The 25,907-nt window shown below is 41.1% G+C and overlaps 1 protein-coding gene across 1 annotated transcript in view; it reads right to left on the reverse strand.

Annotated features, from left to right (window-relative positions):
• The window catches only part of SI (sucrase-isomaltase), a 45,246-nt gene that overhangs the window by 8,112 nt on the left and 11,227 nt on the right, over nt 1–25,907 (reverse strand). Inside the window, exons 8-38 of the mRNA XM_058030985.1 lie at nt 23,613–23,712; nt 22,883–22,995; nt 21,789–21,914; nt 21,193–21,324; nt 20,886–21,002; nt 20,153–20,266; nt 19,840–19,924; nt 19,134–19,251; nt 18,589–18,760; nt 17,898–18,014; nt 16,909–17,063; nt 16,550–16,634; nt 15,744–15,800; nt 15,249–15,373; nt 14,799–14,887; nt 13,553–13,602; nt 12,032–12,202; nt 11,411–11,560; nt 9,928–10,134; nt 8,940–9,094; nt 7,730–7,898; nt 6,795–6,891; nt 6,275–6,387; nt 6,058–6,183; nt 5,171–5,299; nt 4,959–5,066; nt 4,801–4,863; nt 4,409–4,540; nt 3,718–3,802; nt 2,599–2,737; nt 455–588 (exon numbers count right to left, since the gene is read on the reverse strand). Of these exons, the coding sequence (XP_057886968.1) occupies nt 455–588; nt 2,599–2,737; nt 3,718–3,802; nt 4,409–4,540; nt 4,801–4,863; nt 4,959–5,066; nt 5,171–5,299; nt 6,058–6,183; nt 6,275–6,387; nt 6,795–6,891; nt 7,730–7,898; nt 8,940–9,094; nt 9,928–10,134; nt 11,411–11,560; nt 12,032–12,202; nt 13,553–13,602; nt 14,799–14,887; nt 15,249–15,373; nt 15,744–15,800; nt 16,550–16,634; nt 16,909–17,063; nt 17,898–18,014; nt 18,589–18,760; nt 19,134–19,251; nt 19,840–19,924; nt 20,153–20,266; nt 20,886–21,002; nt 21,193–21,324; nt 21,789–21,914; nt 22,883–22,995; nt 23,613–23,712 (3,733 nt within the window). The remainder of the gene's footprint in view (nt 1–454; nt 589–2,598; nt 2,738–3,717; nt 3,803–4,408; nt 4,541–4,800; nt 4,864–4,958; nt 5,067–5,170; nt 5,300–6,057; nt 6,184–6,274; nt 6,388–6,794; nt 6,892–7,729; nt 7,899–8,939; nt 9,095–9,927; nt 10,135–11,410; nt 11,561–12,031; nt 12,203–13,552; nt 13,603–14,798; nt 14,888–15,248; nt 15,374–15,743; nt 15,801–16,549; nt 16,635–16,908; nt 17,064–17,897; nt 18,015–18,588; nt 18,761–19,133; nt 19,252–19,839; nt 19,925–20,152; nt 20,267–20,885; nt 21,003–21,192; nt 21,325–21,788; nt 21,915–22,882; nt 22,996–23,612; nt 23,713–25,907) is intronic.

Below are 25,907 nucleotides of genomic sequence, written 5' to 3' on the forward strand. Positions count from 1 at the left end.
ACACTACTGATTCAGAAGAGAAAAAAACAAATCCAAGCCCCACAATTTCTCTAATGTGTTGTGTTTTCCTGCTACAGAAGGAGATGGAATGTGGGTGAACAGGAGCAAAGAACAAAAAATGAGTGGCAGGACACAGGGCATGGAAGGGCCTGATCCCAAGGGAATTCAAGGAGTTCCCAGCACCTGGTACAGAAGGAAGTAAGAAGAAAGAACGAAAAAGGAATTGACCACAAATTCTGCTTGTTGAACAGATTTTTCCAGCTAAAAATCCCAGGAATACAACAAGCAAGGAGGTGAAGGAGAAGCAAAGCCAGGTTGGATAATGCTTGGAGGAGCCTGACGTGTGCACGGTGTCCCTGCCAGAACTGGATTTAGGGCTCTGAGGTCCCTCCCAACCCAAACCATTCCGTGACTGGGTGCTCCCAGGCATGCAGCCCCTTTCCCTGGCACGTACCAATGATGGATTTGTGCAGCTGGTCCCAGGCTGCCGTGTTGTCCCCCAGCCAGTGTCCCACCCATCTGCCGCTGCTGGGGTACGTGGAGCGGCTGATGACGATGCCGCGCTCCTGCGTGGCAGCTCGCAGAGCCCTGCGTTGGGAACGGCACAGAAACGGCTTACAGGAGAAACACTGCACCAGAGCTTACTGCAGGAGAGCCCCTGGGAGGAAATATCTGGGTTTGTGTTATCCCAGTGAAGGGCTGCGTCATAAACATCCGCCCTTTCGTGCTTTTTGTGGCAATTCTGCACGATCCAGACACAATCCCAGCAAAGCTGGCCAAACTCAGTTGCAAAGAGAACTGGGAAACGTGAGGGATTAAAAAGGAGTTTTCCAGCTCAGGCTAAGTCCTCTGGGGGAAAATAGGAACGTGGCAAAACTTTTCTAAGCGCTCCACAACATGCGCGAGGGTACGTCAATCCTTTCTTAAAGTACCCAAAAAGTCGAAGCAACAGTCGGAAATAATTTAGCAGAAATCAAACCAAAAGGCTCACAAGAGTGAAAACAGAGGTAGCAGGAATATTGGACCTCTCAGGATAAGTTTAGTTGATTAAAAGCTGCTGAAATAAAAAAAAAAAGGGTCAGGGATTTTAGTCCCTTCTGAAAGACCAAGGTGACAGGATATCAATATGAATATTAGTCAGAAAATCATCCTGATTAAGTCCCACTGCTCTCCAGCGTGAGAGCCCCATAATTGCCCAAACTGCTGCTTCAATAAGGCACTATTTGCTTATTTTTCTATAGGATTTGCAGCTTTAGTGACACCATAATTACAGCAAAGATGCACAAGTCACTTAAATTACCACAGCAATTAAACCAGACTAATGTGCCACAATTATTTCCTCCAAGACAAACAGTAACTTTCCTGGGATCCTTTATTCCTTTATAACATATTGTCCAACACTTTAATTCTCTGCTTGCTTTTCCTGTGTCAATAATGCTTTGGAAGTGGCAGCCAAAATTCCAAAAGTGAAGACAGCAAATGTCACGTGTAGAACTGCTCAGGGATCAGCAGGACCTGAGTGTTCAGTGCCTGGAGCCTCAGCCCTGCAGCAGCTCCATAGCTCTATCCATGAAAAATAATTATTCAGGTCACAAAGGCTGCATTTACCTCCAAACAGTTCCTGTATTCGCTAATAGGGACTCTGGCTATGCAAAAACCTCATTACAAAAGAACAGCATTGAGGCAATATCCCAAAGTTCCTGTGTCTAATGGATGGAGGACTGAAATGACACCAGGTTACATAAAATACTGATGTTCACTTCTCAGTTACAGTCTTTTGTGAGTTTTGTGTGCAAATAATCTTTCTGTTTGGGTGGTTTAGTATCAAAATAAATTATCGCATTTCTTCAGTTTCACAAGTACCCCTTCGGTTACTGCCAAAACATAAATTTGGGACTGAAACACATGTATATATATATATATTGTAGATAACATTTGCTATAAATTTCCAGTGTGAGAGTATCTGTGTGAGCTGTGAGATTTACTGGAGTGATTTCTGTTGCAGTGCCTCACAAAACAGCGGAAAACAGTTCATATTTAAAACACAGGAACGATGGTGATATCCCTTTTCCTATCAAATCCTTGTCTGCTCCACTGGGTGTGCACAACAAGGTCTTGGCAGGGGTGGCTCTGGTGAGGAACTTCTGGAGTTTCCTCTTTTCTGACAGAGCCAAGAGGGACCTGCCCCAGGCTGAGCCCATCACTGAGTGACTTTGGGATAACAGGAATAAGAAAGGGAAATTCAGCTCCCAACAGCAACTGGAGCTGTTCAAACTGCAGGCCCAAAACATGAACAACGTGAGAAGAGGAGGGCAGGCAGGCAAGCAAGGAGGATGAAACTTCATAATTTGAAGCTATTAATTGGACAGTTAACTCCTATATGCAAATGGACTAAAATTTATGAAAATGTGAGATCTTGTGACCAAACCCTCTTTTGCTCCCATCTTGGAGCCATCCAGCAGAGCCATGGCTGTTGCCTCTGAAGGCACTTCAATAAATATCCACTTTTATTACTCCTAACTCCATCTAGCCTCTGTTCCCACTCCTTGAGGCATCAAATATATCCTGGAGGCAGCACGGAACATGCAAAGCACTTACTCCAGGCTGGGTCTGGCTTGGGACCATCCATAAAGGCTGTGGACGTCGTAGTGTCTGGCTGGGGTCCCATCTGGGAGGTAGTGCTGACCTTCCATGCATGGAGTTTTGTGGATTAATCCTACATCCCTATATCCCAAATCTTGTGGAGAGGGAAGAAATGTATTTATTATTATTATTAATCATGTTGTAATCATTTGAATTACTTTTTCTTAATTTTCATAATCTGTTAGGCATTCAGTCTCTTTATACTGTCATTTATTAATAATTATAAAAATAGCATTTTCAAAAATGGAATATTTACAATATTCCTATGCAGGTTGCTGAGCCTGTCACTTATTTATAATTATAAAAACAGCATTTCCAAAATGGAACATTTCCAGTATTCCTATGCAGGTATCTGAGCCTGTGAATGTTTTAATGCTTCAGTTACAGATGCTCTTACTACAGAGGCTCAAAGAATAAACAGAGTAGATCAGAAAATATTTCAAGTCTTTTTGAACGCTGTCACACTAATCACATAAACAGAAAAATGGATGTGATGGGGGTATGATCTGTCTGTGTGAATATTTATTTCCTGGAAATTCATGAGAAACCACTCATGAAACCTGAATACAACAGTAAGCAGCGAGAGTATGCTAATAAACCATTAATAAATAATCCTAATTAGTACTACTTTACACAGTACTTCAGGAAAGCCGAGCTAAGAAAGTGAAGCATTTCAAGCATTTGACTGCTCACACAAATGGTAATGAGAGGAGACACATGGATATTTTCTAAATATTTAATTAATTGCATTATTCATCTGAGAAAAGGGCAAAAACAGAGAGCTCAATTCTCTGGCATGCCTCAAGCAAAGCACTTAGACACAAAATAGGGACCAAAATCCATATGCAGCGAGGAGCTGGAAAGAACTTTTTTTTACAAAGTGCTGCACAGCTCCTGCTGAAATGCCTGGGCTTGCAGTGTGCCCATAATCTCAGGAATAAAGGGCCACATCAGTGAGGATCTGTGGGTTTATAAATCCATCTTTATTTCAGCCTTTATGCCCCATATACCAGATAAGAATTTATTTGGGAACCAGAAAAACCTAAAACTCTTGTAAGGAGGAATCAGACTTACGAGGCATGTAGGGGGGATAATTCAGGAGGTTGTCCCTACAGCCACCCATGGCGCCATTCATAAAAGCTGCTGGTTCATTCATGTCCTAAAAACAGAGTAAAACCCCTTAGTTTGCTACAGAACTCCATAAATTCTGAATTACACACAAGCAGCGTTGCAGGGTTCCTCGGGAGCCTTAGCTGGAAATCCCATGTTCCATAAAGGAGCTTGCATAAAAAGGCAGGAAAAGGACTTTCCTTGAGGGCATGGAGTGATAGAAAAAGGGGGATGGTTTTGAGCTGAAGGAGGGCAAGATTAGATGGGGTTTTGGGCAGGAATTGTTCTCTGTGAGGGTGGGCAGGCCCTGGCACAGATTCCCAGAGCAGCTGGGGCTGCCCCTGGCCCAAGGCCAGGCTGGACACTGGGGCTTGGAGCAACCTGGGACAGTGGAAGGTGTCCCTGCCATGGCAGGGAGTGGGAATAGAAGATTTTTAAGATCTCTTCCAACCCAGGCTATTCTGTGACTCAGCAATTCTTTGTTTCAAGGGAACAGCCTCCAGGATCATCAAGTCCAACATTTCCCTAAGGGGAATTTAGCACAGGATACTTTTGCCAGAGCAGCACAGATACTAGGAATCAGGAACTGGGGCCCTCTCCACCAGTGTCGGGCAGAGAAAAGCAATCCTGAAATCAGATGCATCTCCACACTTACAGTCCACAGCCCATCAAACTTGAGGCTTTTTAAGGGGTCGGGATTGTTGTAAACCTCCAGGATTTCCCTCTTGTACCACTCCGTTGTGGCATTGCGGAAGAAGTCTGGGAAAGCACAATGGGATACGTAGTTCTGTAAAAACAGAAGGAAAACAAGACAGGTAAGAGGACTGAAGGTATTCCATAGTTAAAACTCTGGAATTAAAAAAAAAAAAAAAAATTAAAAATTAAAACACAACAAAAAATAATTGCTTGTTCTATATTTTTTTTGGCTTTTAGGAAGGCTAAACCAGTTTCTGCACTTTATTCCTGCCATGAGATTTATCAGTTGCTGCTATTTTAATTGATTAATGTCTATATTTGAGTCCAGAACCAAACCATGTCAGTATTTACCTCTACTTGGTCTTCATGAGGCAGTGACTCATTGATTTGGACATTGGGAAGAAACGACCAGACCTAATGGGACAAAGAATATTTAAAATAATCAAGCCACACTAAATACAAGCTGAGCACCAACAACACACAGTTAAATACTCATCCTTGGACAGTACCTTGGAATATAAAATTTCTTTGCTATTAGGCCATTGTACAAAGATATCTTGCTCCACACCTCTGGTGAAGGCAGGATAATTGGTTTCATTCGCAGAAATAGCTGGATCCTACAAATAGAAACACTTTTACCCTTAGGCTCAAAACTCACATTGAATATATTCTCCATTTTGGGATGCTGCATTTGAATTTAAAAATTATATTCCAAACTGACCAGGATAATGATAAATCTCATTCCATCTGCTTTGATTTCGTTGACCAGAGCCGGTAATCGAGCAAAACGTGGGGAAAGAGTGAAGTCCAGGTTCCTTTCCATGTAGTCAATATCTACATATTGGACATCCTGCAGTTAAAAAAAACCCAACAATTAATTTTAAATTATTTTCTCCTCTTTTTTGCCAAATACTGAAAATTGGCCAAAATAAGTAAAATATGGAACTTTCAATGTGTAAAATTGGAAGCAGTGGTAACTTCAGGCTGAAGTTGTTAAATGAATATTACACAATCTGTGAGCAAGTCCAAACCAAAATAAACTTTTCACTGCTACATCTAAACTGAAGGGAGAAATTGATAACAAAATAGAGAAAAAAATTGATTTGTCTATACATATGTACACAGAAACTGCACCTATATTTCCATAGCTCTAAGGAAACTATGGGAATACCTGTTCTCTATTGAATAATTGATATTATTATATTTAAAATGAATCCACGTTCAATTTATAGCCTAATTTTGTTAGGATTAGGTGCTATTCCTACTACCCCGACAACAACCTGGGCCAAATCACAGCTGACTTGACACAAAGCATTATGGCAATGAAATTACGCTCTTCATTTTTCTCCCTGCTGGTTTTTCTTCATCACTGCTCCTTTCTGTCATTTTTTGGTGTGAATAATTGAGAAAATTAAGCAGCTTTTAACACAGCCCAGAGTCCGTGGCACAAAACCTGCTCTTCTCTAGCACATCGGGGGTGTTTTTGGGTGGGTTACTGCTTTAGCGTTTAAATGGATTTAGTCATAGTTTAGTCGTAGCTTTTGGCTACGAAGCCAAAAGCTCAAATTATTTGTTATTTGCTCCCAGAGTTATTTGCTGCCAACGTACATGGGGAATCTGAGCCGCCTTCATCTCCTGCACGACCTGGGCGACCTCGGAGTCGTTGGCGTACCCGTAGCGGCACAGCTGGAATCCCAGGGACCAGTAGGGTGGCATGACGGGGCGCCCGATCAGCTGCGGAGGGGAAAGGGTGCTCGTGGTGAGGAGGGGAAGAGAAGCCAAGCCGAGCCGAGCCGCCAAGGCCCAGCAGCAGCCAGGCTCCCACCTGGGTGTACTCCTGAACCACGAGCTCGGGCGTCGGGCCCAGCACCATGTAGAAGTCGAGGATCCCTCCGATGGTGCGGTAGGTCAGGGCAGGCGTGGGCTGGAAGGTCACATCTGCAGGTGGAGGGAAGGAAGGGAGAAAAGGAGGCCTGGATTTGCCGCCGGTGCAAAAGACTCGCTGTAAAAATGGAGCACGCGGAGGAGGATGGGGAGGGATAGTTCACACTGGCCTGGAGGGACCAGACAAGGGGGATGGCTTCAGACTGACAGAGAGGAGGCTTAGGTGGGATATTGGGAAGAAATTGTTCCATGTGAGGGGGGGGTGAGGCCCTGAGGTTGCCCAGAGCAGCTGTGGCTGTCCCTTGATCCCTAAAAGTGCCCAAGGCCAGCTTGGACAGGGCTTGGAGCAGCCTGGGACAGTGGGAGGTGTCCCTGCAGGCGGGTGGAACAGGATGAGCTTTAATGTCCCTTCCAACCAGATCATTCCATGATTTTATGAGGTAAAATGAAGGTTTTCTTACCCATTGCATTGCTGTTAAGCAAGAGAACTCCGTGGGCATTGCCATCTTCTTCAAGAGCCATATAAAATGGATGAAAACCATAGGAATTCAACTTGTACTGCAAATAAAATAAAATATATTTTACTGGAAAAACATTGCAAACATTTGCTTATTAACATTTGGTAATAAATTTCATAAAAGATGGGACAATTGCCAAACATAGCAAATAAAACTTAAATTTATGCACCTAAATGCTCCCTAACCACAAAACAGACCTGCAGAAGGTCACCTGGAGCTTCACAATTTGTCAGGCTTGTCTAGGCTGCTCAGGCAGGAAGGAAAACAAAGGTATTGCTGCAATTAAATTTCACTAATGAGAAGGTGCTTCCTCAGGACAAACCTTTCCCTTCTTTGCAAACAGAACCAGGTGTCTGCATGCTCAGGAGGTGCTGGTGACATTATATTTAATTTTCTCAAAATGTGTTCCAGCCTGAACTGGAAGTTAGAGATACAATTAGCTGCTGCTATTTCATTGGCCATTCCCTGATAATTGGAAATTTGCTATCTTGTAGGAAATAAGACAAATAAACAGAGATAAGATTTCTGCTTTACCTGTGCAAGTACTAAATTAATCCCCAAGCAACAGGAATTGTTCTGACTCATGTCTAATTTTCAGAACAATGAGGAGAGGAGAATAAAAAAAGGAGGAACGTGCTGCTACTCCTAAGCCATCTGTCACCCTCCAACATGTGTCTGAGGGCCTGAGCTCCTCACATTGTACTTGCAGGTCACAAATAATGGGTTTACAGAAGACATTTGCCATGGAGCCACCATCCGAAGTTGTAAACTGATAAATATACTCAGAACCAATGCTCAACACCAGCAGACATCCACTGGATTTTAAAGTCGTGCCGAACGGTTCAGAAATCACATTTTCTTCTTCTTTGCCCACTCACAGTTGGGGGCTGGTCCCTGGTGAACATTCCCCAGGTGTTCCAGCTCATGTTGTGACGGAAGTTGCGGTGCTCGTGCTCCCCAAAGCCGTAGACGTACTGGGATGCCAAGCGGGTGGAAATCTGGATGAACATGTCGCTGAAGGTGAAGGTGGGCAGGGCTGAGTTCCAGCTGAAGTGGGAAGAGGAAAGGGAAAATTAGAATAGAGCAACCTCAGGGCCGTGTTTCTGGCAGACAATTCCTTTTGAGCCACCCTTTTTCTCTGGAGATCTCACTCTTCAGTAAAAGCGGGCTAAAACTGTTGGGGTTATCAAAAAAACTTAAAGGAGGTGAAATGGGGGTGTGCAAGAATTGCTGAAGAGTTTAGGGACACCAAACCCTCTATCTTTCAAAAAGGAATAGCACACAGGCATCGTGCCCAGCAAGTTGTATCGTATTTTGACAATTTAGAGAGAAAATGCATTGCAGTACACTGCAATTCTATTTTTCTCCCAGACCAAGCACTGGAGCCACACGGAATATAGTAAACAAAGTGCTTTTTACAGTTCACTGAGCTTTCTGTGCAGATCACACTGGAACTGCATTCACAGGTCACATTTATTATAAATCAGCATCTTTCCAGTTAGAAATCAAAGTGCAGCCTGGTGGGCTCTGCCAGAGAATTTCGTCATTCCAGGAGCTTCAATTGCAGGTTGAATTATTATTCTGGTTGGCAAAGGAAACCCAATTCACAATTAAGTTTTGAGTACTTAAAAAAATTAAATAAAACTAGCTTTTTGAATAAAAAAACCTAACACACTCAACTGTTCTCTGTGTTCTAGCTCTGACTCAATCAAGGAAAAATGAAGCTCCTGCCAGACTCATCTGTTGTGTTGTTACCAAAACCCATCTCGAGTTAGTTGGGACACCACTTCCTTCTATTTTTTTTCCTTAACTATTCCCCAAACTGACCCAAACGGCCAATCCTTAATGAACTGTGGTCAGGCCAATCCTTAATGAGCAGTGCTGTGGTCACCTAAGGAATATTTTAGGAACTGCAGAAAATCCTTTTGCCTCCCAGAAAACTCGGGGAGTGCACAAGGAGCAGCCTTCAGAGCCGCATTTCAGCGTGTTCTTCACTCCAGCACGTGCACAGAGAGAGGGTTTGGCATGAAAAAAAAGCCACCAAAACCGTGTGGCAAAAACTCCCAAGAAAGGGTGGCAGTGGCTTACATGACCGTCCCCGTGCTCTTGCGGCGCACTTGGATCCCGAAGGGTTTGATCTGCACCGAGACGTCGTAGAGCCGCTCCTGGCTCGAGCTCGAGGGGGAGCTGGGCAGGTTCAGGGGCACAGGGACCTCGTACCGTGGGTTTTGGTAATCATAGATCTGGGAAGAAAAATCAGTTTATTTAAGCAAGCCAGTTGTTTCAAAATCTAGATCAGATTCAGATTTCCAACACCTGCTGTGGTATTTTCTTTCGAATGCATGGTCTTGATCTTTCACAGGATTTTGTTGGGAGGCAAAAGAATCCCAACCAACCAACCAAACTTAAAGATTTGTTTTGGATCATGCATGGCTCATCTAATTATCTACATGAATTTAAAGTATATACTTCTATTCAGAATATAGGTGTACAAACTTCGTTGTATATACTTTGTACGTAGGTGTATATACTTTGTACGTAGGTGTATATACTTTGCAAGCGTGATAAATAATTTTCTAGTTCTTCTTTCAGTCAACTTTTAGGATTCTTTTTCAGGTTTTCTGTATTTTGAAAGCTGATATAAGGTAGTTTTTGATGTCTGACCACTTAGCTCAATATTGCTAAACACATGGCAATAAATTGCAGTCAAACAACAGTGCATGGACAATTTTAGAGTAGAAGTGCAATGGTGGATGTAAAAATAAACTGTAGAGTCATGAGAGCACTTACAGATAAATTTACCTGCATATTAACAAAACACTTTCAGTTTCAAAGTTCCTGGTTGACATTGCACACATACACTGCTATTATACCTTTGATTCATGTAATTTCTTCGTAAAATTGAGTGCTAGGATGTTAGGACAAAAAAAGTTCAAGCTAAGAGCAATAATAATTTCTTAGAAGGAGAGGCATATTTACACAAAGCTGCTTCTGTCTGTGAAATATAAATTTGGCCATAAAAAGCCCTTTGAATTTCCATAAATAAAACATTTGAGGGATTCTGGGCTGGCTTTACCTTAAACTGCAGCATGTTGTTGAGATGATATTTCACCTCCAGGCGCAGGGTGCTGATTGGGGCAGTGTGAGCCTCGTTAGCCCTGACCTTGGAGTCATCCAGGTTGAGGGTGGCCACAATTCCAGTGTCGGAATACTCAAGTTTCTCTACCAGGTAAGGATTGCTGGAGCTGTAGTAGCAGGAAGGAATATCTGGATTTGGTGTCTCCTGGTGCAAACAGAAAGGAGTTTCAGGTTAGCAAATCTGCTGGATTTTTTTATTAGGTGTTAGCATGGAATCCTTTTTTTAATCAGATCTGTGTCAAGTGTGGAATTGGGAGGGAAATTAATGGAATCCTGAATAAAGAAATAACACAGAATAGTCTCTATGCTGACTCAGGTGTAATGAAGCCATCCAGTGAAGGCTGCACAAATAGTTCAGTCAGGAAACTGAAGCCTCGTGCAATTAAGAAGGATTTAATTTCCCCATCTCTGTGATCTTCAGATCAATCCCTCAGCATGGTTTAATCTTGGCTTGTGGGAATTCCCAAACTTCGTCCCTTTTAATCCCATTTCTCTCTGGCCGCCTTCAAGGAGATGTACCCAAAACCCATTTCATACTCAGGCAGCATCAGAGCAGATCTTTCACTGGCTTTATTCACACAAATTATCCTTAATATATCCAGTGAAAATTACATCCTACTCATCTGAGATCTCCTGACATTTGCAAATGTCCAAAATTACAAAAAAATCCTTTTAGCAGTGCAACAAAACCAGAGCAGCTCATCAACTGCTTCAGCAGGTGCTGGTGCTGGAGCAGCCAGCACTGAATTTTGGATTTCATTCCTATACAAATGGCCCAAAAGGGGCATTTTAGATTTAGAAGAGCTGAGAATAATTTAGCTGGAGGCACTCTCTGAAGTTCAGCACCACCAGGCCATGTTGCTCCCACATGTTTATTAATAATTGATAATATTAATACATAAAACCACGTGGTTAAGAACTTCATGTTGGAGATGAAGGTTTAGAAGTAGCTCCTTGATGCAGATATAAACAAGTTTACAAATGAATCAAGATTTTTTGTGGAATTCAAGGATTCCCTGTCAAACTGAGATCCAGAGGAATTAATTTGACTTAAAATGTCCCTGGGTGACACAAAAGTGACACAAAGGGGGTGAGCCTTGCAGGCCATGGTGCCACCGAGGCAGAAGGGGCAGCTGAAGATGCTCTTCTGGTTTTTAATTAACTCTAATATTATTTCTGTTCATCTTTCAAAAAAATATTCATTTTTCCTCAACTGCTGATACAATGTGGTAGAATTTAAATGGTTGTCAGCTACTGAGGTAAATAAATTCCATCAGTACAGTCCAGCTGAGGCCCATTTTATTGAAACCTGACAAATCTCCCAGAGCCCTTTTATTCTGTAAGAACCACAAAGGAAATCCTTTTATTCTGGATTTTATTTCTTTTTTTTGTCTAATTAGTTTGGAGAAATAATGACTTACTTCCCAGGAACAGCCAAGTTGTTGACATTTTTCTAATGTTGCATTAGGGCCAGGATGACAATCAAATCTTTCATTGAAATTCATCTTTAGAGTCCATTGGATTGTGTAAGATTTTCCCAGCTCAAGCTGAAGTCCTTTTATAAGAGCAACCTTATAAATATGAAACAATAAGCAGTTATTAAACGTTACATCCCATCCAGCTGTCCTTCAGTCAGGAGAGGTGCTGGTCCTTAAGTATAATATACTAAAAACTGAAAATTCATAAAACCCCATCCTGTAAGATTTGATACGGTGTCATTTTTACAAACACACATAACTGATATTTTTACAGATAAAATCTGAATAATTAAGACTCTAAAAATATGGAGTTAATGCCACAGCTTCCTTGGAAGCAAACAGGAATAAATACATGAAATAAGCTGTCTGCTGCACTGTGAGCATAACTTAGATGAACTTTTATGCAGCAGAGTTGAATGCAATTGTACTTTTATTCTGTAATAAAATTCACATTGTATTTCATTGAAACAACATTGGCACTGAGTACTGTCCTTTGCAATATATAAAATAAAGTTGATGCACGTTTAAATATGTTTACTTTCCATTTCCCTGTTATTGCTTTACCTTTGTTGCAGGATCATAGGAGAGATCAGGGATATAATTCTGCACAGCATTGTTCTGAGTCACATTAACTGATGCTATTTCCTGGGACAATCCCAATATCTTGATTTCCTCAAATTTCAGTTTGTTTGGATCAACATAATTGCTGTGTGTAGCAGTCATTTGCAGAACATTCTGAAAAGTAATTACAGTGGTCATATTCTTCTTTTAAAAATCTCCTGATTTAACTTTTTTTTTTCTATGAATATTTTCACATTATAGCATAAATAAACCAATATCTTTTTCCAAACATATTAATTATTGCTCTGCTTGTTGTTATCACAATAAAGCTTTTATACCATGTATAAACCAATCTTCAGAATTGTGTTTCAGCATTTTTTCCTTGCTTGGGAAGTAAAGAAAGGCTGGGGTGGGTCTGTGACAGGGCAGGTGAACTCCAGACTCGCTGGGTTCCAACATTCAAAGGTTCTCGCTTCTCTTGATATAAAAATACCACTAACATATAAAAAATACCACTAATATATAAAAAATACCACTAATATATAAAAAATACCACTTGCTATTCCGTGCCATTAGTTATTTTTCAGATGGAGAGTGCAAGCAGAGGAAACGCACCATGGCTGTGACACGTGTGTGGAACTTCCCCATTGCCCTCCCTGGGAACCCTGAGGTTAATTGTTAATTGTTAATTCAAATGTCGTCACAGGCAGGCCGTGAATTGGCTGCTGGGGTTTCAAACTCCAACAGCAACAATCGTTTGTCTTATCTACAAACAATTCTTTGATTAGTTATGATTTAAAACATTGCTAATTTATGTGCTTCACTCATGTTCCTCTGCATTCTCTCATTTAGTTTATGTTCTTCCATCATGGCAAAGGAATGAATACCTTTAGCCAAGTTTAATGTTATTATTATAATTACCATTGTACAGATAATATGTTACATAATTATTACATAATATGCTGTTGGCAACCCTTGTTTGGTGATAGCTACTATCAATATTAGATAGAAACACTATCGGGACTCCGCCCTGACGCCCATGAACCCTGCAAAGGCACTTTCAGCTTAAAATAACACAATAAAACTTAATCCCAGTGTAGTTTCTGAGGGTTCAGGCAAGGTGTGGGTCTCCCTCACTCTTTGGAGACATTCAGCTGTATTTTCACAGAATAAAAAAATATATTTTTTACAATGCCACTATTTTGAGAATCACAAACACACCATGCTTGTCCTTTTTGACACTGCTTTAAATGCCTCTTGTGCTTTAGAGTTCTCTTGTTCAGTGAATATTGCTGCTGAGTTTATTACATGGAAGGAAATAGGAGTTAATTAGATATTTCTATTAAATAGGAGAAAAAAACACCACAGATTTCATCCCAGTTAAATGGGAGTATTTTGAACATGATTCCTCTTGGTTTTGGCAAATGTTTTGTTTTCCAGCAAATCTTACAGGAGGATAAAGAGATAAAAGGATGCTCTTAAAAGATCCTGGATAAAAATCAGAAATTAAAATCAAATACTTACGTTGGAAACTTTAAACTCATAGTAAATGTAGGCCTTATTGTCAATTGTGCCTAAAAGGTAAAGAAAGAAGTTACAGTTGGAGTGCAGAAAAGAATGAAATTAAAGCAGGGCTGTGCCACTGCTAGAGACCAATAAACTTAATTATTAGGACTGCATTCAAAGCTGCACTAAGCAACTCAAATATTTGCTAATGTTTCTTTGAGGAACTGAAATGGCCCTTTTTCCTTTGGCCAGCCTCCCAGGAGGCCTAATTTTTTCCACAAAAATTCATTGAAAGCAGCTCTTCTAAAATGTAGTGGTTTTTTTTTTTATTGTACCGTTATTTCTTCTTCTTAGTTTGTCTTAAATACAAAACTTTTGATCAAAACTAATCCTTTAATGTGATCTAAGTAAGGTTTCTTCATATAAAGATAATGGTGATGATGATAATAATAATAATGATAAATGCCATGGAACCATAAGAGAGGAAATAACACATGACCGGGAAAAAGAAATACAAAATGTGATCAAAGCCAATTTTTTTTTTTTTTCTTTCCCCTCCACACACGAAAAGACAAATCCTGCCATCACAAGCCAATTGCAAATGGTTCCCCCTGTAGAAGTGCAGCCTGTGAGTTTTGGGCAGGCCACGAAGTGACGGAATTTCATGGCTGTGCTGGGCAGCGGTGGCTTTGGAGCACGTGGAGCTGTGGCCCCCAGGCACAGCAGCCACCCCAGGCCTGCTGGATTTATGGCAGCAGTGATCAGCTGAATCACCGCTCTGTTTCTGAAAAGCAGCCCCAGCTTTCACTAAATTCCAAAAAGCAGAGGCTTGGGAGTTTTCCTGGGAGATGCTGTTGGTACAGGCCACAAGGAAAAGGAGATGTGCAAGTGGAATGAATAAAGTTTTCCAATATTGATGTTCAGACACCTCCCTGGATGGGCAGTGGTTTGCCTAAATCCCATAGGAAAACCCCATCCTGTCACCTCCTGACAATCTAAAGATTTCTCCTGAAAACCAGAGGTTTGACCTTAGAGTAGAGATTTCTGGGTTTTTTTTTTCTTTACTTCTGCAGAATTAAGTCGTGACTTCAATCTTACATTAATAACAGTCACAGTTTTCTGCTTCAAAGTGATGAAAACCATTTGATTTATGAGCAAGTAGCAGCAGTGTGTTACAATATCTTCTCTTCCAGCAGGAACACTGAGATCTGAGCACATTAGATCTTTGTTAACCGTATTTATTTCACTGTTGGTGGCTGCTCACCTGTGGATTCTCCATCATCCCAGAACAAATCCCCAGAAGCTTCATTGTTGATATCCAGGGCAATTATGAGTCCCATTGGATTCTTGCGGCTGTGGAAAGAGATTTATGTGTCCAACAAACATCTGAACACTCTTGGTGCATTCTGCATGTTCATGCAAGAGTGAAACACCCAACAGGGTCACAAATCCTTGGAGAATTGCCTTAATTAAGTTTAATCCTTGGTTTCCTTTCATTTTCATGCAAATGGATTAAAATACTTGGTGAATTTTAAAATTTCTATGCAAATAATTCGTTACTAAAGGTGTGGAAGTGAGGTTTGGATCACAGCTATTCCCACATTTCAAGGTGAAAATCCTAAATACAATGGGCTGCTGTTATTTGTAGCCTAGAAGTCCTCAGCCCCATTATGGGGGAAAATAAATGTTAAAAGTGTTCTGTTTGGGATCCTACCTTGCCTCTGTGGTGGTGTTTGGTTTCTGAGTAGGGAAAATGTATCCTCCTCTCAGGTGCAGCCCCATTTTTTCTTCTGGGGTTGGTAAATCGTGCCACACTTTCTTCAGTTGCAGTGGTTCACCCTGATGGACAGAGATTGAGAAGAGAGCAGGAATTTTGCATTATCCACTGCTGGGAATGTTTTCTTAAATCCCGAGTTTCATCAAATTGTTCCTTATAAAAAAAGGCTTAAGTTATGTAAATATCTATGGGCTAATGGGCACATAAAATAATATAATTGCATATCACTCTGATTTAATGTCATAATCCGAGCCCTTTCTTGAGGTGTCAGTTCTTGTGCTTATCCCACCACCCTTCATCCTTTGTCTTCCAGATAACCCCAAAGTCCTTCCTTCAGGTCTCTGTCCCCAAAGCAGGGCTGACAATCCTATTTCATCACAATCCCATTTAGAAAATGATGTAATATCCCATAATATCCCTGCACTCCCTTACCGTGTCGTAGTCGTACCACTCTGCCTCAGGAAAGTACACACGAGTGGACTCCACACCCTAAAAGTGAATAAAGAAACAAGGTGCATATTTCAACTTAATCAGATAAACTCAATTTTCCAATAAAGCTGAAGTTCAGCGTGAGAGCAAAATCACTGCAATTGCTACACTTTGCTGTTTCCTGGTGTTTAGGATTGTCCAGACAGGGAGAAGGGCAATCCAAGCAGATTTCTGAAAAGCTCCTGGGGTGTGACTGAACTGCTGCTCTGCAAAGTCACCCAAAGCCACAATGCTTCAAACCCAGTGAACCAGATCCTATCCACAGGTATCTCTCTATCTTCTTTATTTCCATTTATTTTGGGGCTGGCACCTTCCACATTCTCGCCTTCCCTTTCTGTCTTTAACAAATATTTCATGTTTCTCCGTGGCAAATATGTTGCTGGCAGGAGAAATCATTATTTACAAGATTCTGCCACAGAATAAGCCACAACCTTTTTGTTTTCTTGTTGTGCCACAGAGAAGCTGAAATGCAGCAAGAGGAGCTGACTCCAAAGGAAATTCAGATGTGAATTCCAAAGGAAATTCAGAGATGATGTGAAGATGAGGTAAAGCAGAACATCAGACCAGATATCCCTGGCTCCATAGAAGACTGGAAAACACGAGCAGGATTTACCTGCAGGATTTTCTGTTTCAGCAGGGATAAAAATGTGCTCTGGGCTCTCTCACTGGGAGCAATAATGAAGGAGAGAGAGCTGGTGACCCAACATGGCCCGTGGCCACCAGACAGATCCCAAACCAGCCAAACCTACCGGCTCAAGAACAGGGGAAATCAGCAGCCCAGCGCCCCACAGGAACTGCCTGTCGATGTCCCAGGTTGTTTCATCAGAGTAGAACCTGAATAAAAGTGAAGGACAGAGCAGAGATTGAGGTTTTTTTGTGATTTATATCAGCAGCAACCCGAAGGTTTCTGGGTACTGATTGTTCCCAGTCATGACTAAAGGATGCCATATAAAAATCACCTCCTGATTAGGCCAAGATGGGGTTTCACTGATTGGGAAGTCACCCACGGATACCCCAATGTGCATTTTCACAGGATAGAGGTTTAGAAAGTCCGCTAGCAGTATGAAATGAGTCAGATTTCCCTGCTGATATAAACTGCCAGACTCACTCGTGGAGCAGGGGCCTGGTGACCGTGTCCCCCCGGGTGTGAGCTTTGTAGAGCAGCGTGTACAGGTAGGGCAGCAGAGTGTAGCGGATGTTCAGGTAGTGCTTGGAGCTGTTCACCAGCGAGGAGTTGGAGCCAAACACAGCTGGATCTTGATGCTGCAAACAAATATCCACTGGTTTTATTGCCAGGTTTTCAGAAACACTTTGCCAAAGTTGTGAAAAGCTGTTTCAGAGGGGCTGGGGCGTGACCGTGGTCACAAGGGTTTTCAGGAGAGAAGAGAATGTTGACTTCATGATCAGAAGGTTTGATTTATTATTTTATGATATATTACCTTATAACTATACTAAAAAGAAATAGAAAAGACTTCTTCAGAAGCTAGCTAAGCTAAGAATAGAATAGAAAGAATGATAACAAAGATCTGTGTCTCGGCAGAGAGCAAGAGCAGCTCTGCCATGAGTAGTCAGTAAATGTAAACATCTACAAGAGATTAATCACAGATCTACCCGTTGCATTCCACAGCAGCAGATAACCATTGTTTACATTTGTTGCTGAAACTTTTCAGCTCCAGCAGGAAAGGTCCTAAGAAAGGATTTTAAGGAAAAGATGCCTGCGACACTGGGGTTCCGTGGGGCAGCTCTGCACTGGTGCTGTGACCAGGTGTCCTGTCCCTCCTTGTCCATCAGGGTTATTCCAGGATTCATCCTGGCACTCATGTTCATGCCAAGGAGCTCCCAGGGCTCAGCCTGGTGGCTCACACAGACCTCAATGTTCCTTGGTGGTTTGAGCAACAAATATTCATAAAACTGTTGCCAAACAGCTGCATTCTCAATTAACCCTTATGGAACCCAGCCTCTCCCATCTATAATTTCCATAAAGACAGCTTAAGGTTCTGTTTTCAAGATGGTCATTGAGAGTGAGGACTAGAAGTGGTATTAAAGGAAATGTGGTCGTGCAACACAAAGCAGTTTTGAACAGAAAGCACAACTTACTATGACGAGTTCACCATTGTGGTTCCTGGAAAATGGGTAAAATGCTCCCAGTTGCATCCATCGTCTGCAAAGCTCTTCTGTGGTGTCTTCAAAGAAACCACAAATATCTGCTCCAACCTTAAAAAAAAAAAAATTAAAAAAATCAGAATGTGTTGTATGTACAGTGCACCTCAAAAGGTACAACGTATCTGTAGCCTTCGTCTCCCAAATCCAGCTATGCCAAAAATTAAAAAAAAAACCTGACTATCACTCACTAACACTGCCCATCATCCTGCTTCTTCCATATTTTACCTTTGTGTTTGGTGATCATATGCATGGGAAAAAAAGCTTCAAAGCCAAATTTAAATCACAAAAAGGATTCTGGTTATTTCCCTTCTAAGTGGATGTCTCTAATTTGAAATTATAAGAAAACCAGGAATTGTTTCACATCCCCCACCGGTGTTAAAAATTGCTAAAATAAGAGGTAGATTGGGATATAGAAGATAATAAGTTTGTCATCCAGTTTTATGTCACTACAGCCACAAAAATCAAACAGGGTAAATCAAAAATCGATGATTGAAAAGAAATGTTCAAAGGAGATTCCTAAAAAAGGGTTGATTTTGAGGTGCCAGTGTAAGCGGTTTTTTTCGAGAGTGCTTGGTTCGGTAATCTGTTCTCTGATTTGAAAGGATGGCAGGAACTGGTGTCCTACATAGGGAATTCCAAAGAGGTTGAACTCCAGCATTCCAGGGATCGACCATCTCAGCTGGTCCCACGTGGCCGCATTGTCCCCCAGCCAGTGTCCCCCGAACTTCCCTGATCCTGCAAAAGTGGACCTCGAGATGAGGAAGCTTCTGTTTCCTGGGAACAACGCGTCGAGGGCCCTGGAAAGGAATGAGGCTGGAATCACACAGAGGGAAACACAGCTCAAATATCAAAAATTCTGAACAAGGCAGATTCACACCGATTCGCACTGATCGTTCATCCCAAGGGTGGGGGCCCCTTTGCAGGTGTGTTTTAGCAAGGTTCAAGAGATTAATCTGAAATAATCTCTTTGCACAGCTCTGGCAGCCAATTTGTGGCTTTTCCTACCAGTTCCAGGCTGTGGATTTTGCCTTGGCTAAATTGGCTTGGAGGTAACACAGAATTTTCCAGGGATCTCGTTCCTTTAGCAGCCACATCTCGTGGTGTTTTGGAAAACACAGGTCAGGGACTGTTCTGAAACCCCCCTGCAGGATTTCAGCATGCATTCCTTACTTCCTAGTGGACAGGGTCATGGAATATCCATAAAGATTGTGGACATCATATTGCTTGCCCCAGCTCTGCACTGCATCCAGGCAAAGTGTCTTGGCGTACATGAGTCTGTCGAGGATCTCTTGAAGGAAGGAATACAAACACTGGTAAGGTACATTTTTATTATTAATATTTCCAATCTTTAATGCACATTTATGATATGCAAGCCCCTTTTTTCCTCTTTATTCTTTCACTCAGGCAGTTTAATTACTCCAAAACCAAAATGCTGCTCTTGGCTGTTGGTTTGGTCTGTGATATTTCCACTCCTGAGCTTTGCACCCATCCAGGGAAGTGGGAGCTGTGCTCTAAATTCCTGAATCACCATCTGACAGCACACTGGCAAAGGTTACTTAAATCTACTATTAATGCAAACTATGAACTCCATTTTAGTTCTGCAAATATCTGAAAAACCACTGACAGTGCAAAAGGATCATTGCGTTATCAGACATAATTAAGGCAATGGCAATATCCAGTATTTATGTGATGAGATAAAAGAGGCAGCTCTATAAACCTGAAGTATACAAATACAAGCACATAAATACTGTTTTCTGTCAATAGGAATGTCCAAACCCCACCCCATAAGAACTACACTAAAATCATGTTGTAACCTTGAAGGCAATTAACATTTTATTTCGTATTTTATTATTCTGATTAAAGTAGGTGGACTTACTGGGAGTGTAAGGAGGGTAGTTTAACTTATTGTCTGCACAACCTGTTTTTGAGCCTGCAACAAAGCTGCACACTTCATTCATGTCCTGGAAAGGAAAGATGCAGGATGTAATAATGTTGCCTTAAATACATTTCCCTAAAAAAGTCTTCCACTCTATTCTGTCATCCTTTAAGGAACCACTAGTGGCTATTCTTCCATGTCTCCTTTCTGACTGCAAAAATGCCTTTCAATCCAATAAAAATTCAATGTAATAAACATCTGCTATCACTTATATTTTAAAAATAAAAAAAAAATAAAATCTTGAATTACTCACAATCCATATTCCATCATAGGGCACCATGTCATGGAACAGTTTGCACTCATTCACCCACCAGTCCGTGCACTCAGCGCTGGTGTAGTCTGGGAACACAGTTTCCCCTGGCCACACCTGGAATATTCAAAGGAAAACAATTCATAAAACCTCGAATGAGATTAAAAAACCCTGATATAAGATCACAGACCTGCTCAGGTTGGATGGGAGGTTGAAAAGCACAAAGAGTATGAATTTCTTAACTTTGAATTTTTCAATTGCTTTTCTTGTGAGTCAACAATACACAGCTGAGAAAATTCTCAATGGAAGTTAAGTTTATAAATTAAAAGGATAATGTGGGATCTGACTCTTCAATTGCTACTGGAAATAAATAGGAGCTGGTTGATGAAATGTCCCTTGAGCCTTCAAACTACCCTTTGATGTAAAAAAATGTTAGTGTTAATTTAAAAAAAAATAGGGTTAATGTGAGCAAATTAGCAATTTTAATTGTTATTTTAGTTCTATTTTCATTTAAAAAACTAAAACTTAAAAAAATAATTTTTTTTAATGTAGAATCAGTGAAAAATACCTTTTAAATGTAAACAATTGGGAAAAAAAGCTAAGAAAGGTTGAGAACTATCATAGCCTACAAGAGAACCTTACAAACTTTGCTCTCACTGAGAGACAAATCCCCTGAGCTAAAGTAAACCACAACAGTGACAACAGATGAAATTCAAGTGTGTAAAAGCACAATTACCTCCCCAACCAGCACTTTTCCATCTGAGTGATTGACCCAGACATTTCTCTCCGATCCCCTGACGTAGCTTCCATAGGGACTTCCATCAATCATTTTTTGGGTGCTAATAGCAGGATCCTAAAGAAATTAGAAAACCACAAAGAGAAGAAGAAATCAGGATATTCCATCCATTATTACTGGCTGTAAACGAAGTAATTGCATAGAGTAAGGAAAGAATAATAATAATAATAATAATAATAATAATAATAATAATAATAACTGTAATGGAAGTGTTCACAAGGGAAAAAAGGAGTAAATAAGTGCTTACCAATATGATGACATATTTTTGTCCATGGGCATGCAAATAAGATGCAAATTGAGGGAGGTCTTTGAATTTCTCTTTGTCATAAGTAAAATCTTTCCTCTCCTCCATGTAATCAATATCAATGATTTGGATATCCTGAAAGAGAAGGGAGTTCAGCTTTTCCATGGGAAGTGATAGGTAAGGATTTTTATTATTTTTCTTCCCAAATATTAGCTGAATATTAGGCTATTTTTATTCTAATGAAGACACGAGGTTCACGTCCCCTAAAGTCTAATTTTAAAAGTTAATTGTACTGTCAATTAAGAATAATATATGGTTCCATAACTATCCACAGGAAAATACAAAATGTTTCAAGAGAAAAAAACTGGATAGAGTTGGAAAGAATAAAAGAAAAATTATTACAAGAAAGTGTTTGAATAAATCTAACTGCAGTTAGATGGGATGAGACAATTCAATGCTCCACCCCTCATCCAACGTTCTGATAGTGGGTCTAACATCAAAATGCACAAAAACCTTTGGCACCACAGGTTTCCTAACCCAAGCTCATGGAAGACGAGCCGGCTGTGGGATCCCAGAGCGCTCCCCAGCCCCATACTCACGTGGGGCAGTCCCACAGCTCTGTTCCTCTCCACGACCTCCTTCACCTCGTCCAGGGACGTGTACCCATAGCGGCAGAGCTGGAATCCCAGGTTCCAGTAGGCAGGCAGGGCTGGCAGTCCCACAAGCTGGGAGGGGAAAACACAAACCCCACGTGCTGCTGGACACCCCGGGTCACCCCATTCCCCTTCCCTGTTCCCACTGATGCTTTAGGATTTGAGCTTTTCTATTTCCATCTCTCTGTAACCCTGCAGTTCTTTAGTGTGTAACTCTGAGCTCCACACCCAGTGCCAGCTGCTGCTGTCCCATTTGGGGCAGACACAACAATTCCTCTCCAGGCCTGGCAATCAAGGACACCTCACTGCCTCAGGGCCCAGAGATGGAAACAAAAGTGAGCTGGGGCAGCAAACTGGGGCTCAATGCCTTCATTACCTGGAGCTGGAATTGGAGGATGAACCCCCAAAGTGCAAATGGCCCAAAGTTATAAAAGTGTGAAAGCCATGAGCCGTGGGGCAGTTTGGGTGTAGGCCCTGAGGGGCTTGGGCTGCCCTGGATGTACCTGAAGGGCTTCAATCAACAGAACTGCTTTTTATTCCTTCAACTCTGTCTGCCCTCTGGTTTTAGGGAGCCCTGGTAAGGCATCACCACATTTCCCAAATTTACTCCAATAGCCCACTCCTAAACACAATATTTTTTCCCTATTTTTTATTTATTTTAATAAATACCAGTATTTTGGGACAACGCCCATTCTTTAAGGTGTCACTGGAATCATGGATGATCTCAAGAAGTGCAAAAGACACTCAGTGATATCTTGTGATCATAAGATCCAGACATTGTGTAAACACACTCTCTATCCCATAATATTGCCATATGAACAGGCATTTGTCCTCATGACAAGACCAAGGAAACATAAATTATTCTAGAGACCATCTCCATCCCTAAAGGCCACGGTGTAAATTACAGATTTATGAACTTTGGAGCTCTTGGGCCTTGAGCATGGTGTCCTCTCCAGCACCCAGAGCAAAAGAATATGATAAAATAAATCCCAAGCATTTTGAAAAACACTGCCCAATGCATAATCTGTAGGTAAAGGTACCTGCAGGTACTCCTGGACTACTTGCTCTGGAGTGTTCCCCACGAAGATGTAGAAATCCAGGATGCCTCCAATGGTTCTGTAGGTCACTGCTGGAGCAGGCTGCACCACAAACTCTGCCAGGCAAGAGGGCACAAAAACAGTTCTGAAGGACAGGAAATGCTAAAGTAACTTTTCTAATTGATGATTAGAGAATTTACTGAAGAAAAAACCACAGAATGCCTATAGAACCCTAAACCATTCATTGAACTTGCAAAGAAGGGGAAATCAGACAACTCTTTATGTGTCCCTATTTCCATTCCTTTACATCCTCCAGAGAAGAGCATCAGAAGAAATCCAATGGTTCAACCTTTTATCTTGAATTTTTAGTACAGCTTTCCAGCCCAAAGATGTGCAGAGCTCAGTACACATAAATACAAATACACTTATCTGAAGGGATTAAAGGACATTTACTTCCAAGTGTTGTTCACTCCAAATTCAGTCTCTTATTCCAGTGCAGACCTGTACAGCCTTTGGATAAATTCCTGACCCTCAGATTTCCATCAAAATCCTCCAGTTAACTGGGAGCTACTCACTGCTTGTGTTTGAAATATTATTAGACACAGGGTAATGACTGCCCTCAGATATTGGAGGTGTTTTTAAGAAGGGACACTTACATCAGCTCAGTTTTATTGCAATAATTTCAAAAGAAATTCAACTGCACTGCTCAGAGCTCCAGAGAAAGGTTTCTTACCCATGGCATTGCTGTTCATCAGGAAAACACCAAAGGAGGCTCCAGTGTTGTCTTCCAAACACAGGAAGAAAGTATGGGCTCCATACAAGTTATCCACTGTCTAAAATAGAGGCAACAGACAAGGTGATCAATATCTAATAACAGGATCTGCTGCAGAATATTCCAAAATATGTCACAGGTAGAACTCAAAACGTCTCAAAATGGAGCAAACAGCAGAAATTTAAACCCTGAAACATTCCTGTTTTATATGTTCTTGTTTTCCTAGTGTTATTCTCCTTTATTTTCCATTAAAACAAGAATTTACCCAATAAATAGACAACAGATCTGATGGATCTCCAGGAAAGCTGGCAGATATTGCAGCTCTATTTCTGGTGAATAAATGTGCTCATCAAGAACTTGAGAGGTGCTTCCCTTTCACCACAGATTAGATTTTACATCCAATCTATATTTCTATTCATCCTACAAGGCAATAATTTTGATGCCTAATCTATGGAAATAGGAGAGTGCCTCGCTGCTTTTTCATTTCCTTTCTAATTGTTTTTTTATTTCTGCTGTTATTATTAGCAACATAACCCCTGAGAGATGCTAACAGTTGTTGCAGTAGTTGTGTATTTTCTCCTGAAAAAGCAAATTCAGTTCAAATGAACAAGAAACAGAGCCTGAGCAATTTGAAACTAGCCCAACTTGGTGCTGTTCAGTGTCATTTTAGCTTAATGAGTCTGCACTCAGTGGAGCCATTCAGTCAAGAACTGTCTTCAATCCAGAGCAAAGAGTGAGGAGGAACCTCAAGGCAATGGGTACAAATTCCAGATTATTAATTAACTACATGCAGCCCTCTCACCCTCAGGTTTCAGTCCATTTCTCTCCCGTTGCAGGGGAACAAGAGTTCTCTCTCAAAGCAGGGAGTTGCTTTATGAAGCTGAGGCAATGGTGAAAATAATCTTACAATTACCACAAAATGGGCGTCACCAAAATTGCTTCATAAAGGGAGAGCCAGAAAATGATAACAACAAATAACAGCTGACAGACATATTTTACCTTGGAAAGAAGCAGCTGTTAAGGAGAATTTTTCCATAATTTGAGCTCCAAGGATGTTGCTGAGGCAGCCTGTCCAGCGGAACTGAACCCTGCCCTCAGCAAAGCCTGTTGTTATTTACTACTATGTTATTTATTCTGATTATCAGTAGAAGCTGAAGACTCATCTATTAAGGTTTATCCACTGGTTTTCCACTGCACAGCAACATAAAAACCAGGGAACACCCACCACTACCACGGAACTGTTAGCAACAACACAGTGCCTGAAAAGTCTTCATGGAAAACTCCGCAGGCAGAAGTGCTTCAGTGGGCTGAATTTAGTACTACTGAGTTATATTTGAATGTAAATTATGTTAGAACAAGAAACAGAAGGAGAGCAAGCTCGTGACCCAGGTCTGTAAAAGTGTAAATATCTCCTCTTTTGACCTGAACTTGTTCCTGTTTTCAAATAACACTAAACTAATAAAATGAAACATTTGTGCCAAATGTTTAGGCAGATATGATGTCTATCAAAAACAATATCTTGGGCTGAATTAAATGGATGAACATCCTTACCTTGTTTCAAATTCAATCCTTCAAGACAGCACTGCTATGCAACCCCTCTGTTTTATGGCAACAGCCTCTAGTAAATCCATAATAAATGCTGGAATTTTCACCAAAGAAGGATACTGATAAACTAACAAGGAAGTTTTATTTCTTGTGCCAATTCTATTGTTCCAGTAACTTCTGTCAAACCCAAGACTAACTGAATCCTTCTTTTTGTCCTTTCCTTCAGGTGTTTTCTTCTAAATTATAATAATCCATTGTCACAGACATCTTTTATGAAAAATCCTTTCCTTAGGATTTTTCCTCCTGAGAAGCTGGGAGGCCTCAGGAACAAAATGCAAACAATGGTTATCTGCTGCTGTGGAATGCAACAGGTGCATCTGGGATTGGGCTCATGTGGTTGTTTCTAATCAATGGCCAATCACAGTCAGCTGGCTTGGACAGAGAGCTAAGACACAAACCTTTGTTATTCTTTCTTATTCTATTCTTAGCTAGCCTTGTGATGAAACCTTTTCTTCTGTTCTTTTAGTATAGTTTTACTATAATGTATATCATAAAATAATAAATCAAGCCTTCTGAAACATGGAGTCAGATCCTCATCTCTTCCCTCATCCAAGAACCCTGTGAGCACCCTCACAATCCATAACAATTTATTCTCATCCAAACACAGAACCAGCTTCCGATCCGCAACAATTAATTTCATTCGGGTGGATT

This window comes from Melospiza georgiana, chromosome 10, assembly GCF_028018845.1.
Source record: "Melospiza georgiana isolate bMelGeo1 chromosome 10, bMelGeo1.pri, whole genome shotgun sequence".
Lineage (NCBI taxonomy): Eukaryota > Metazoa > Chordata > Aves > Passeriformes > Passerellidae > Melospiza > Melospiza georgiana.